At 46.8% G+C, this 13,878-nt stretch overlaps 2 protein-coding genes across 8 annotated transcripts in view; one reads left to right on the forward strand and one right to left on the reverse strand.

Annotated features, from left to right (window-relative positions):
- SYNM (synemin) overlaps positions 1–9,310 on the forward strand; it is a 30,939-nt gene extending 21,629 nt beyond the window's left edge. The window contains exons 4-6 of one of the 2 annotated variants that reach the window (XM_017886908.1): positions 1,087–1,157; positions 3,004–5,450; positions 6,387–9,310. In XM_017886908.1, coding sequence (XP_017742397.1) covers positions 1,087–1,157; positions 3,004–5,450; positions 6,387–6,695 — 2,827 coding nt within the window. In that variant the 3' untranslated portion in view covers positions 6,696–9,310. Of the gene's footprint in view, positions 1–1,086; positions 1,158–3,003 lie in introns of both variants that reach the window. The other variant, XM_017886907.1, reaches the window with a different exon arrangement.
- A 510-nt stretch (positions 9,311–9,820) lies between these two features.
- The window catches only part of TTC23 (tetratricopeptide repeat domain 23), a 131,588-nt gene continuing 127,530 nt past the window's right edge, over positions 9,821–13,878 (reverse strand). For 4 of the 6 annotated variants that reach the window (XM_017886915.1, XM_017886914.1, XM_017886912.1 and 1 more), the window contains 2 exons: positions 12,806–12,888; positions 11,033–11,628 (listed from right to left, as the gene is read on the reverse strand). In XM_017886915.1, coding sequence (XP_017742404.1) covers positions 11,511–11,628; positions 12,806–12,888 — 201 coding nt within the window. In that variant the 3' untranslated portion in view covers positions 11,033–11,510. Of the gene's footprint in view, positions 11,629–12,805; positions 12,957–13,878 lie in introns of all 6 variants that reach the window. The other 2 variants (XM_017886918.1, XR_001888158.1) reach the window with 2 other exon arrangements.

A 13,878-nucleotide genomic window follows, 5' to 3' on the forward strand; every position in this document is an offset into this window, starting at 1 on the left:
GGTGTGGGCACCCTGCTCCGTTTTTGTGCCCAGCTCTCAGCCGTAAGATTGGCATTTCTCAGTGGGCTCTGGTTCTGGATGCCTTTTGCCGTGTGCAGTGCATTTCTTGGAACCGGAGTTAGTGACTTCACATGTTGCTCTAGCAACTGAGAAACTGTTGCACCCAGAGCCGCCAGCAGCCCAGGGGGTCTTCGTGAGTGACTGACAGGCATCCCGGTGCTAAGCCCCTCACCAGCAGGCTGGGTCTGCTGGGACCACTCTCTCCTCAGCTCTGGGATCTGAAGCAGTAGACATGAACAACCTAATGAAACCTCTAATTTTAGAACTTTGGAGCAGACGTAGTAAAAAAAAATCACCTCATTGGGTGCTTCTCACCATTTTATTAAAGGAGATAACAGGATACCAATTTGGATGAAGTGAGTCCCCTAGGACTGGCATTGGGAGGGTGCTACTGACAGGGGGCGCTTCAGCACTACCTTTTCCATCTGCCTGCCTTCTGCTTCTTTTTGTCATCTCCAAGATGACCCTCTGGAAGGCAGTTTGAAACTGCAGATGCAGTTTGGCTGCCTTACAAGTGTCAGTCCCTGCTGTGCTCCTGGGCAGCCCTCTGTAAGCTGCCCCCCAAGCTGTGACTCCAGGAAGACCCCAGTGGGGGGTATAACTGCTCTGGGGCCCTCTAGCCTGGGGTGACAGGGCATGCCTGGGGCCCACATTTCTCCAGTGCCCCCATGTTCCTGCTCCTCTTCACCCTGGACTGAGAAAGCTTTCTGGAAAGGCTTGGCTCGCCAGTACTGTTGAAGCCCTAGCCTGGTCATTTTGTTCATTGGGCTAGCAGGGGTTGAGCATCATGCTGGGCGCCAGGGATGTGGCGGTGAGCAGAGCAGGCAGCCTGGCCCAGGTCTGCTGAGGCTGGTGGGTGGGCTTGCAAGCCCTGTGGTGCAGCCCTGCCCAAGCCTCCTCTTCAGGTAGAAGTCCTAAAACATGTGACACTATGGTCATTGGCACATACCACATAATACGTTTTATTAGAGGCACTTCTTACTCTTTCATTTCCTAATGAATTATGTTTTACAATTATTTTTACAGGGCCTTATTGGAAGGAGAAAGTAATCCAGAGATAGTGATCTGGACTGAGCACATTGAAAACATGCCATCAGGTAAATAAAAGCTAATGATTTAACTTAGCTTTAAGCATCTGAACTGTTTATTCTGTGGCTAGATAGTAAAGCACCATCATCTGGAAGAACGGGTTAGATATGGTGTTTAGATAACAGGAATTCATCTCTCATTTAAGTACCAAATAGATTTTAGTTTAGTGTGACATAATTGCAGGTATGTGAATGAGAATGTTTGGGAAGGTGCTTGATAAACTTGGTCCTCTCTCGACAGGATGCAGGAGCTGAAGGGGCTGATGGCACTGGGCAGTGTGAGGGCGAGGAGGAATGCACATGGACTTGTGTTTCACACCCCTAGAAGAGACACTCCTTCCATTTCCAGACCAAGGGTTATGGTTGTTACACCTGTAGAGGGAGGTATGGCCTTGGAGGGCAGGCAGGCAATACTCTGGAACCTGCTACCCTAACAGGAAAGAGATATGGGAGTGGTTACATTGTTTCCACCACCCTAGGTTGGTGTGGGCAGCTCAGGAAAATGTGTCTTGGTGCCTTGAAGACTATCTTATTCAGGCCAAGAGCCTCAGGACAGGGCCCATCCTTCCTGTGGCTGCAGAACTGACATAAGATAATTAATGTTCATTAGAAAGATCCTAAGAAACTGAGGGATAACTTGTTTTTTAACCTTTTAAAGCCCTATAGAATCTTAAAGAGCTCTGGCTAAGCAAGTGTCGATTAAATTACGTGTAGAATGTTGAGTTCACACCTTAGGCAGCATGGTTTTAGTCTTCCTTGTTTCTTTTAGGCACCTCATGGATTTCACACATCACTGGGTTGAGAATAATATTTGGATTCTAATCATCTATAACTGGAAGGGATCTGGTCTTAGACAACATGCAGCAAATTTTCCTTCTAATTCTGAGAGGAAGTTTGAAAAAAGCAAAGGTGTTCATGGAAGGGTAGGCATTGGTCAGCCTGCCTGGCATCAGTTAACATATGACATCTCTAAAACAAGAATTAACTCCCCAGATTTCAAGATTTACTTACTTACCTAAATTTTTAACCTGGTGATACCTAAGTTTGGACATCCATCATGTAAGCTAAAGAGAGGGGAGAAGGAAGGAACGGGCCCAGGAGCTCCGAGGAAGACCAGCAGTCTAAGTAAGCCAGGGCCTTGCTCAAATTTTCCCAGTTGTGATTTGGAGCTGAGGGAGAGCAAACAGCCTGGAGCAAAGCTGGAAGCCCTGAGGACTACCTCCCAAGTTCAGGATCATGACGCTAAGACAGACTGGGGTGTTTCTGCACTGGTTCCATATCAGATAAGAAGGTTGTTAAGTGTAAAAATAAAAGATCAGAAAGTTTAAAAAAGTTACATTCTTTAATACTTGGCCCAATATGGAAATCAGTGAAAAATAAGAGTATATTAAATAGTGGAGGATAGTGCTATTTGGTGTTTAATAATGATATACTTTTAATTATAGAGCCTTCTCTGCTAAAGTAAGTAAATTAAACTTACCTCAAAAAGCAGAAATTAATGATTTCAAAATATAAGATTGTGAAATTTCAGCCCAAAAACTGCACCTCTGACCTCCTTGGGATATGCATTGTGCTTTATGATTAATGTTAAGATGAGTGAGTATTTTAATATCAGTAACTGGAGAAATGCGTTAGGCTGAAGTATTTGTAGTGCTACCTTTTATTGTAACAGGATTTTGTAAACTGCCAAAAAATAATTTGGGCACTGAATATAACTTATTTTTATAATGAGCTTTCTGTGGTAACAGTATATATTTATTATGATGGGATGGGATTTGACTTGCAACAATACTTTTAGATGGAAAAGGGTAATGATGCCTGTCATTTTAACGAACTGTTTGTTCAATTTCTACAGAATTCAGAAACAAATCCTATCACTATACCGACTCACTATTACAGAGGGAAAATGAAAGAAATCTATTTTCAAGGCAGAAAGCACCTTTGGCGAGTTTAAATCACAGCTCGGCACTGCGTTCTAACCTGTCAGCACACCGTGGATCTCAGACGGGCACATCTGCTGGAGGTGATGTCAGAAGAGGCTTCTTGGGCTCGGGATATTCTTCCTCAGCCACTACCCAGCAGGAAAACTCATATGGAAAAACCGTCAACAGTTCAACCAATGTCAGAAGTTTCTCTCCAACCTATGACCTTTTAAGAAATACTGAGGCTCAAGTGAAAACATTCCCTGACAGACCAAAAGCTGGAGATACAAGGGAGGTCCCCGTTTACAGAGCTGAAGATTCCACAGTTGCCCGTGAGTCATACCGGGACCGCCGAGACAATGTGGCGGCAGGTGCTTCGGAAAACACATGGTCAAATGAGAGGACCGTCATTCTGGGAAAGAAAACAGAAGTGAAAGCCACAAGGGAGCAAGAAAGAAACAGACCAGAAACCATCCGAACAAAGCCAGAAGAGAAAATGTTCGATTCTAAAGAGAAGGCTTCCGAGGAGAGAAACCTAAGATGGGAAGAACTGACAAAGTTAGATAAGGAAGCGAGACAGAGGGAAAGCCAGCAGATGAGGGAGAAGGCCAAGGAGAAGGACTCACCCAAGGAGAAGAGCGTGCGAGAGAGAGAGATACCGATTAGTCTCGAAGGATCCCAGGACAGAAGAGCAGAGGTGTCGCCGAAAGGCTTGCAGATGCCTGTGAAGGATGCTGGTGGCGGGACAGGTAGAGAGGCTGAAGCAAGAGAGCTGCGGTTCACGTTGGGCACCAGAGATGCCACTGGTTCTCTGCAAGGCGATTCCATGACAGAAACCGTAGCAGAAAACATCGTTACCAGTATCCTGAAGCAGTTCACTCAGTCTCCAGAGACAGAAGCATCTGCTGATTCTTTTCCAGACACAAAAGTCACTTACGTGGACAGGAAAGAGCTTCCTGGGGAAAGGAAAACAAAGACTGAAATAGTTGTGGAGTCGAAACTGACTGAGGATGTTGATGTTTCTGATGAAGCTGGCCTGGACTACCTTTTAAGCAAGGATATTAAGGAAGTGGGGCTGAAAGGCAGGTCAGCCGAGCAGATGATAGGAGATGTCATCAACCTTGGCCTGAAAGGGAGGCAGGGGAGAGCAAAGGTCGTCAACGTGGAGATTGTCGAGGAGCCTGTGAGCTATGTCAGCGAGGGGAAGCCAGAGGAGTTTTCTGTCCCATTCGAAGTGGAGGAGGTCGAAGATGTGTCCCCAGGCTCCTGGGGGTTGGTTAAGGAAGAGGAAGGTTATGGAGAAAGTGATGTCACATTCTCAGTTAATCAGCATCAAAGGACCAAGCAGCCCCAGGAGAACACGACTCACGTTGAAGAAGTGACAGAGGCAGGTGATTCAGAGAGCGAGCAGAGTTATTTTGTGTCAACTCCAGATGAATACCCTGGGGGGCACGACAGAGATGATGGCTCGGTGTATGGGCAGATCCACATCGAGGAGGAATCCACCATCAGGTACTCTTGGCAGGATGAAATTGTGCAGGGGACTGGAAGGAGGACACAGAAGGATGGTGCAGTGGGCGAGAAGGTTGTGAAGCCTTCAGAGATCCCAGCGTCCTCTCTGGAGGGGGACCTGGGTTCCACTCACTGGAAAGAACAAGCTAGAAGTGGTGAATTTCATGCCGAACCCACAGTCATTGAAAAAGAAATTAAAATACCCCATGAATTCCATACCTCCATGAAGGGCATCTCCTCCAAGGAGCCCCGGCAGCAGCTGGTGGAGGTGATCGGGCAGCTGGAGGAAACCCTTCCCGAGCGCATGAGGGAAGAGCTGTCTGCCCTCACCAGAGAGGGGCAGGGCGGGCCAGGGAGCATTTCCGTGGACGTCAAGAAGGTCCAGGGTGCTGGTGGCGGTTCCGTGACCCTGGTTGCTGAAGTCAACGTCTCACAAACTGTGGATGCTGATCGGTTAGACCTGGAGGAGCTTAGCAGAGATGAGGCCAGTGAAATGGAGAAAGCTGTGGAATCGGTGGTTCGGGAGAGCCTGAGCAAGCAACGCAGCCCAGCGCCTGGCAGCCCAGATGAGGAAGATGGAGCGGAGGCCCCGGCTGCTGGCGTTCGCTTCAGGCGTTGGGCCACCCGGGAGCTGTACATCCCTGCAGGCGAGAGTGAGGATGCTGGTGGGGCCTCTCACAGCTCGGGGCAGCACACTCGCCAGGGCCCAGTGTCGGCCACTGTGGAGGTCAGCAGCCCCACAGGCTTTGCCCAGTCACAGGTGCTGGAGGACGTGAGCCAGGCTGCAAGGCACGTAAAACTCGGCCCCTCTGAAGTCTGGAGGACTGAGCGAATGTCCTATGAAGGACCCACTGCAGAAGTGGTGGAGGTAAGTGGGGGAGGTGACCTAAGTCAGGCAGCGAGCTCTACTGGAGCCAGCCGGTCTGTGAGGCATGTCACGCTGGGTCCTGGTCCAAGTCCACCGTCCAGAGAAGTCATCTTCCCAGGCCCTGCCCCTGCCTGTCCGGAGGCGGGGGGCTCACCAGAACCTGGCCCAGCAGAGTCTTCTGCAGATATGGACGGATCGGGGAGGCGCAGCACATTTGGCTCCAGACAATTTCATGCTGAAAAGGAGATTATTTTTCAGGGCCCCATTTCTGCTGCAGGGAAGGTTGGTGATTATTTTGCAAAAGAAGAGTCAGTGGGTACCCAGACTTCTGTCAGGCAACTCCAGTTAGGCCCTAAAGAAGGGTTCAGTGGGCAAATACAGTTCACTGCTCCACTTTCAGACAAGGTGGAGTTGGGTGTCAGAGGAGATTCTGTACACATGGAAGGGTTGCCAGGGAGCAGCACATCCATCAGGCACATCAGCATCGGGCCTCAGAGGCATCAGACCACCCAGCAGATAGTTTACCATGGGCTGGTTCCCCAATCGAGGGGATCTGGTGACTCAGAGAGCATTGTGCATGGAGAAGGCTCAGCAGATGTGCACCAGGCCACTCATAGTCACACCTTAGGTAGACAAACCATTATGACTGAAAAGAGCACCTTCCAAAGTGTCGTTTCTGAATCTCCTCAGGAGGACAGTGCAGGGGACACGTCAGGGGCAGAAATGACATCGAGCGTTAGCAGATCCTTCAGGCACATTCGACTAGGTCCTACAGAAATGGAAACCTCTGAACACGCTGTTGTCCATGGACCCGTGTCCAGAACATTTGTGCTTGCTGGTTCAGCGGACTCCCCTGAGCTAGGCAGGTTAGCAGACAGCAGCAGAACGCTAAGACACATTACACCAGGGCCCAAAGAAACTTCGTTTACCTTTCAGATGGATGTGAGTAACGTAGAGGCGATCCGCAGCCGGACACAGGAAGCGGGAGATCGCGGTGTGTCTGACCTTGGTGCCTGGACAGACGCGGACAGTAGGAATGACCAGGCAGTTGGCGTGAGCTTTAAGGCCTCTGCTGGGGAAGGAGACCAGGCCCATGGAGAACAGGGCAAGGAGCAGGCCATGTTTGATAAGAAGGTGCAGCTCCAGAGAATGGTAGACCAAAGGTCAGTGATTTCAGATGAAAAGAAAGTTGCCCTCCTCTATCTAGACAATGAGGAGGAGGAGAATGATGGGCATTGGTTTTAATAAGCAGAAACATTTTGTTTTAATGGCATCCTGTTGGCGACATGCCAGCATCCAAAGGCCTTAAGAGGCGGAGGGAGTCTATGAAAATCTCCCCTTTTTACTTTCTTAAAGAGTACTCCAGGCAGTGTCAATTTACTTTATAGTTAATCCTTAAAGGTTTCCAGTTAATTCGTGCCTTAAAAGGCACTGCAGTCTTATTTTGAGTTGGGACTTTTACAAAACACTTTTTTTCCTGGAGTCTTCTCTCCACTTCTGGAGATGATTTCTGTATTTTGCACCTGGTCACAGACATGGCTTGCATCTGTTTGAAACTACAATTAATTATAGATGTCAAAACATTAACCAGATTAAAGTAATATATTTAAGAGTAAATTTTGCTTGCATGTGCTAATATGAAATAACAAACTAACATTTTAGGGGAAAAATAAATACAATTTAGACTCTTTCTAAAAGTCTTTTCAAAAGAAATAGGAAATAGGCAGACTGTTTATGTTAAAAAAAATTTCTTGCTAAATGATTTCATCTTTAGGAAAAATGTACTGGCCATATAGATTTAAATTCATCTTAAGACTTGAATGAATTGCTTTCTATGTACAGAACTTTAAAAAAATATAGTATTTATGGAGAGGACAGCTGTAGTCTGTTGTGATAGTTCACGTTCTGTTTGCACAGGTTCCCCGGCACTGGTAGGGTAGATGATTATTGGGAATCACTTACAGTACCATTTCAATTTTTTTGGCACTAGGTCATTAAGTAGCATACAGTGTGAATACCTTTTTTTGTTATAGCCTAAGTTCTGGAGTGGCCAGTTCCTATCAGACTGTGCAGACTTGAGCTTCTCTGTACCTTAGCCCTCAGCACTCAAACATTTAATTTCACTGGTGGGAGGTAGACCTTGAAGACAATGAAGAGAATGCTGATGCTCAGACTACAGCTGGACTGGCAAGCTGGCTGTGTACAGGAAAATTGGAAACACACAGTAGACCATGCCTCCTAAAGATGCCTTTCCCAACCCTTCATTCATGGGATGCAGGTCTTTCTGAGCTCAAGGGTGAAAGATGAATACAGTAACAACCATGAACCCACCTCACGGAAGCCTTTTTTGCACTTTCAACAGAAGTCATTGCAGTTAGGGTGTTTTCGTCCAGGGCAACAATATATTAAATAGAAGGATGTTTTGGGGGAAGGAATTGGATATCTCTCCTGCAGCCCAGCACTGAGATACCCAGGACGGGCCTGGAGGATGAGAAAGGCCCCCATGCTCATGGGCCGCAGAGTGTGGACCTGTAGATAGGCACCACCAAGTTTAAGATACTGGGATGAGCATGCTTCATTGGATTCGTTTTATTTTACACTTGTGTATTGTTTTAAAGTTTCCATCTGTAAAGTGTGGCATCATATAAAAAGAGTTTTGCTAGCAGCACAGCATTTTTTTAGTCCAGGCTAGCTTTCACATAATGCTGTCTCAACTGTACTTCCTGTAAAACAATATCATAGCACTGACTATAGTGCACTGAGGAATAACAGTCTGAGGTAGCACCACCCTCAGGCAGGCTACAGTGAAGGCACTGGAGGGTCTTCCCTCTCAGATTCACCTGGAGGCCCTCAGACCCCCAGGGTGCACGTCTCCCCAGGTCCTCGTAGTGGCTACCCCAGGTAGTTTCCGGAGAGTGCATTTTCTTCATTGATAAGTGGAGGAGAAATGCAGCACAGCTTTCAAGATGATTTTTTAAAAACACCATGAATCAGAGTATGGAAAGAAGGTTGATTTGAATTGCAAGTTTAAACCTTTGTTGTCCATCTGCCAAATGAACTAGTGATTGTCAGACTGGTATGGCGGTGACTGCTTTGTAAGGTTTTGTCGTTTCTAATACAGTCAAAGATGTGCTGATTTTGTTTTAACTGTAACAGGTAATGGTTTTTGGATAGATAATTGATTGGTGAGAATTTGGTCAAGGTGACAGCCTCCTGTCTGATGACAAGACAGACTGGTGGTGAGGAGTCTAAGTGGGCTCAGTTTGATGTCAGTGTCTGGGCTCATGACTTGTAAATGGAAGCTGATGTGAACAGGTAATTAATGTTATGACCCACTTCTATTTACTTTGCGAAATATCTTGAATCTTAATTGTCATCTGCAAGTTTGGAACACATAGCTTCAAGAAGTATTCTGCCAGAAGTATTTATAAGTATGGAATCATGAGCTATTGTTGGTTGCTAAATCTGTGAATCACCTAGGAGTGTGCCCTTGACATTGTGACAGGTCACCCCAAAGCTCCATGTCCTTTAAAACCAGTCACTCTGGACACAAGAGAAATCAACTTCGTGGTTGGATGGGGCCGGAACACAACCAGTCTTTTTGTATTTATTGTTATTTAGACAAAACAGTACTCACTGAGTGTTTTTCAGTTTCCCACTGGTTGTTTTGATATTGTTTGTTTAAGATGTATATTTAGAATGGCATCATCTAAGAAGCTGATTTTGCTAAACTCCTGTTCCCTACAATGTCACAAGAATGTGCAAAAATAAAAATCTGAGGAAAAAAGAGAATGAATATTTTCAGTAGATTTTGATGTTTCCTTTAAACTCTAAATAAAGAGTCTACGTGTTTACATGCATGTTTTTAGTGTAGCAGAGAATTACTGGGCAGAATATATATGGAAAGTTCCAGTTTTTTAATTCCTCCCCTGAATCAGAACTCAATATTGGGAGCACAGAGCTAGAAAGCATGGCGGATAGAGCATAAGCCAATTGGCTTGTATTCAGATACACACTGGACAATTTGTGGTAAAAATGTCATCATCACAGCCTGAATGATTAGTGGCAGTAGGATACCACCAACCATGGCCATTTCTTAAAAAAATTGAGGTAGTTTGAGACAAAGGAAAAGCTAGATATCTTTACCTGTTTGTAACCTTGTAGCCGTTTACCAAAAATAGAAAAACACAAGTAGCTGTAGTCTTCCTCTTTTGTTGAAGTCAACAGAATTAACAGATGGGAGACATTGGAGGGAACATTCCTAAATTCATTGTTTCCTGGGGTGGGGTGGGATGGGGCGCTAAATTTTAAAATGTGTTTTAGTTTTTGTGATTCCAAGATACCCTTCAAGAAATACAGAAAGGAAGAAGTAACATCATAATTCACATTTATTTAAAAAACTCAGCATGGACTCTCAGTTCAGGCTGCTGTAACAGAAAGCCATAGCCTGAAAGGCTTAAACAACAAACATTTATTTCTTACAGTTCTGGAAGCTGGGAAGTCTCAAGGTGCCAACAGATTCACTTCCTGGTGAGGGCTCTCTTCCTGGCCTGCAGATGGCTGCCTTCTCAGTGTGTCCTCACATGGTGGAAAGAGAGATCATCTCTCTGGTGTCTCTTCTTAATAAAGCACTAATCCCATTTATCAGGGCTCCACCCTCATAACCTAATCACCTCTCCAAGGCCCTACCCTCTAGTACCATCCCTTTGGGGATTAGGGCTTCAATGTGAATTGGGAGCATATGAACATTCACCCCTTAGCAGACTCCACCCATGTCAACTAGATAGGAGACAACGGTGAGTAGTGACCACATCTTAACACCTTTTTAGCACACTGCTGATGTCCGACAGGCCTGAGTGTGGGACCAGTGTGTACCAGTAAGCATGGTCTGCAGGGTCAGCTGTCACGCTCCTGAGGAAGACAGTGGACCCTGCTTCTCTCCACCCTGTCATGGCTCTATTGAGTTTCTTTTCCCCATCAATACTGGAGGTGGTGCCCTGCACAAATGACCCCATGGTGGTTTGGATGTCCCACTGGGGGCTGGAGGGGAGGGCCCTGTGCTGTAGTCTCCTGTCATCTTAGCACTGGCCTGCAGCCTCATGGCCACAGGGGAGGGAGGGGAAGGGACGGCACTGCCTACACCTGCACCCTTACCCCTGCGTGTTCTGTCCACCTCGATCTGGCACTGGATCTCGTTGACATCGTGGAGAAAGGCGCTCAAAGCTTCCTGTTCGACTTTGCCATCCTCACACGACTATGGCCTCCTTCCAGGAGGCTGAAGACTGCTGTGTACACGATAGTGTGCCAACTCAGGAAGCAGCTCCAGGTGGTGTCCAGGTTTGTCCTGCCTGCCGTGGAGGCCACAGGAGGGATGCGAAGCAGCAGGGAGTCTGCGGTCCTCCCCTGGCAGCCTCCTGCTAGCCTTTCTTTTCACTCCCTTATGCCTTCCCCCCGGGCCCCAGGCCAAGTCAGGTGTGTGGGCCTCCTGCCCCTCCTACTGGGCTCTTTCCCAAACCCCTTTTCAGGCTTCGAGGAACTCTGAGGCAGGCTGCACTTTGAAGACACATGCTGACACCAGCGCGTTCAGGTTCCCTTTATTAGCGTTTTCTTCCCATGTTATTCTCAATCCCTATTAGCCTCCTATAAGAAAGGGCTTCCTTCTTGAATTTCACTGTTCCAGATCTGATTCCAGACCTATGCAAGGAGCTGTGTGTACAAGCAGATGTCAGGCTGACTCCTGCACAGGGTGCACCAAACTTTCGAAGAGAAGTTTTTCAGCCACAGTAGTGCTGATGGGTAAATATTCTTGTTGGCAAGAAAAACTACTTAAGTGATAGAAAGAAAACTGCTTTATAGCATATATCACCCTGAAGGGCATCCACTGTCAAAATGTGGCCAACGGGAGGCTTACGGTCTCACTGTTGCATGTTGGGGCCAACAGTTGGCTTTGGAAATCTGTATCCTGACTGTTGAATTCCATTTTCTAGGTGGAGACAGATTTATACAGCACCCTAAATGACAGTGCCCAGGAATGTTCTAGGGTTTTTCAGGGTGGGGGCGTCAGTCTGCTGTTGTGCCGGGCCGGGCCTTCGCCAGCATGGTGTCCTGAGGGATGCTGGTGCAGAAGGCCACTTTGGCTTTCGACGCCTGCCTTGGCTTTGCAGCAACCTTCGGGGCCCTGCAGACAAGCAGAAGTTGGGGTGATTGTGGTGCCCCTCAGCCCCCACACTGTTCCCATCCGGCCTTTGCTGCCCAGCCGGTGCCCAGACCCATTCATGAGAAGCCTCGGGAGGGGCTATAAATGAGAGGAGAATTGTAGCACAGAGCATAAAATGAGATGTTTTCCTTCCATCTTTTATTTTTTATTAATTTTTTTTTTTTCAAACAGAGTATCACTTTGTCACCCAGGCTGGAGTGCAGTGGCCCAATCTCGGCTCCCTGCAACTTCCGTCTCCCAGGTTCAAGCAATTCTTGTGCCTGTCAACCTCCTGAGTAGCTGGGATTACAGGCACATGCCACCACACCCAGCTAATTTTTGTATTTTTAGTAGAGACAGGGTTTCGCCGTGTTGGCCTGTCTGGTCTCAAACTCCTGGTCTCAAGTGATCCACTGCCTCGGCCTCCCAAGGTGCTGGGATTATAGGCATGAGTCACCTCGCCCGGCCCCGCCCGTCTTTTAAAATCACCTGTGACCATCCCCACTGAGCTGAGGCACTCAACCTTTAGCTGTCTTGGTGAGCAGGACATGGGTGAGGAGGATGGTCAGGGTTGTGCTGGAGGCCTCCCTGGCTCGCCTTCCCTGCTGGCCAGGTTTTCTCTGCTCCAGGCTGTGGCCCTGTTTCCCTGAGCACAGACTCGGGCAGCCCTGGGGCTGCTCCCTGTGAACCAGGATTTGTGAGGTGGGCCCTCCACAGCAGAGCACTGGGCCTCTGCTCAGGGGCTGAGAAAGGATGTGGCAGGCCAGCCTTTAAGGTCAAGTCAGGGAACTCTCCAGCTGCAGTCCTGACAGGCATCCGAGGGCAGAGGGAAGTCAGAAGCAGGGATGCAGAGGCCACAGGAATTCCTGGGGCCCTCCCCCTGCAGCGGGTGCCTTAGCCTGCAGGGGCTGGTCTGCAGGAAGACAACATCCAGCATATATTTCTGACTTAAAGGATGAATGTTTTTTTAAATATCTGGGCAAGGAATTTATTTTACAACTTGGGTTTCAAAGGAACTTGTCCTTTATGGAAGTTATGGGAAGTCAGTAAACCATTCCAGAGAAGGTTCCACAGAACCTTCTAGAACCAGCTTCCTCTTGAGCTTCTGAATGGAAAGGGAATGAGATACTCAGAGAAAGTGTGAGGGAAGCCAACTCACGTGGAGAGGATGCCCATGGCCTGCTGGGTGGCCAGAGTCCTTTTGTCCTGTGGTCCATATAAGAGGGTCTGGATCTGGAGACACTGTAGAACACCAAGCAGCTATCATAAGGCTATGGAAATGTCGCTGAGAGCAGGAAAATAAGGTCTCCCTTGAATGAGAGAAAGATCACTTCATTCTTAGACCCTGCTGTGATGGAATTAGCACATTCTTGGGGTTTCTCCTAGTGACTGACCTTTGATTTGGATGTTCTGAGGGATCTAGGCAAAAATGAACAGTTTTAGCACTGTTTCACAAAACTCTCTGTGACTTATCTGTATGCAAAAAATATATTTAAAAGTAGTATTTTTAAAAATAAAGGCAAGCACCTTGGTACTGACCAGAGCATGGGCTCCAGTTTCTATTTTTAAATGTGGCCCTTGCTATATAGCCTGGAAAAGATTAAAAAAAAAAATAGATTTTTTTTTTTGTAAACACATACTTTACTTTTATTAATACATGGGCTTTCCATACTCTTTACCACACAGCAATGTCTTAGTTATTAGGAGTCAAATATTCAGCTTATGGATTATCCAGGGCTGGCTTTGGCTTGATTTCTCCCTTCTGCTTACTTTAAGTCTTGCCATTTGATTGCTCATCCTAGGCTAGGGCAAATCGAAGAGAGGAGAAAGATTAAAGCTGTGCCAAAAATGGCCAGAATCATTTTGAGAAAGAATGAGGTGCAGGAACTTGCTTTACTGGATGCCAAGACCCTTTTATTTGTTATTTTTTAAATAAAGTAATTAAGACAGCACGTTAGTCAGCCACAGTAGACAAAAAGACCAGTGGAACAGGGCAGAGAGCCCAAGCCTTGACAGATGACAGAAGTGACCTTGCAGGATTGGTGAGGAAGAGGTGGGCTAGTCAATAAATGGTACTGGGACCGCTGGTTTTCCAAACAGAAGAAAATGGATCACTACGCCAAATCAAACACAAAAAATTAAGCTCAAGAAAGATTTAAAGAACTAAATGTGAAATGCAAAACTTGGAGCTTTTAGATGAAAATACTGGATTTTTTTTTTTTTTTTTTTTTT

Source organism: Rhinopithecus bieti, unplaced genomic scaffold (genome assembly GCF_001698545.2).
Source record: "Rhinopithecus bieti isolate Rb0 unplaced genomic scaffold, ASM169854v2 scaffold_15821, whole genome shotgun sequence".
In the NCBI taxonomy this organism is placed as follows: Eukaryota; Metazoa; Chordata; class Mammalia; order Primates; family Cercopithecidae; genus Rhinopithecus; species Rhinopithecus bieti.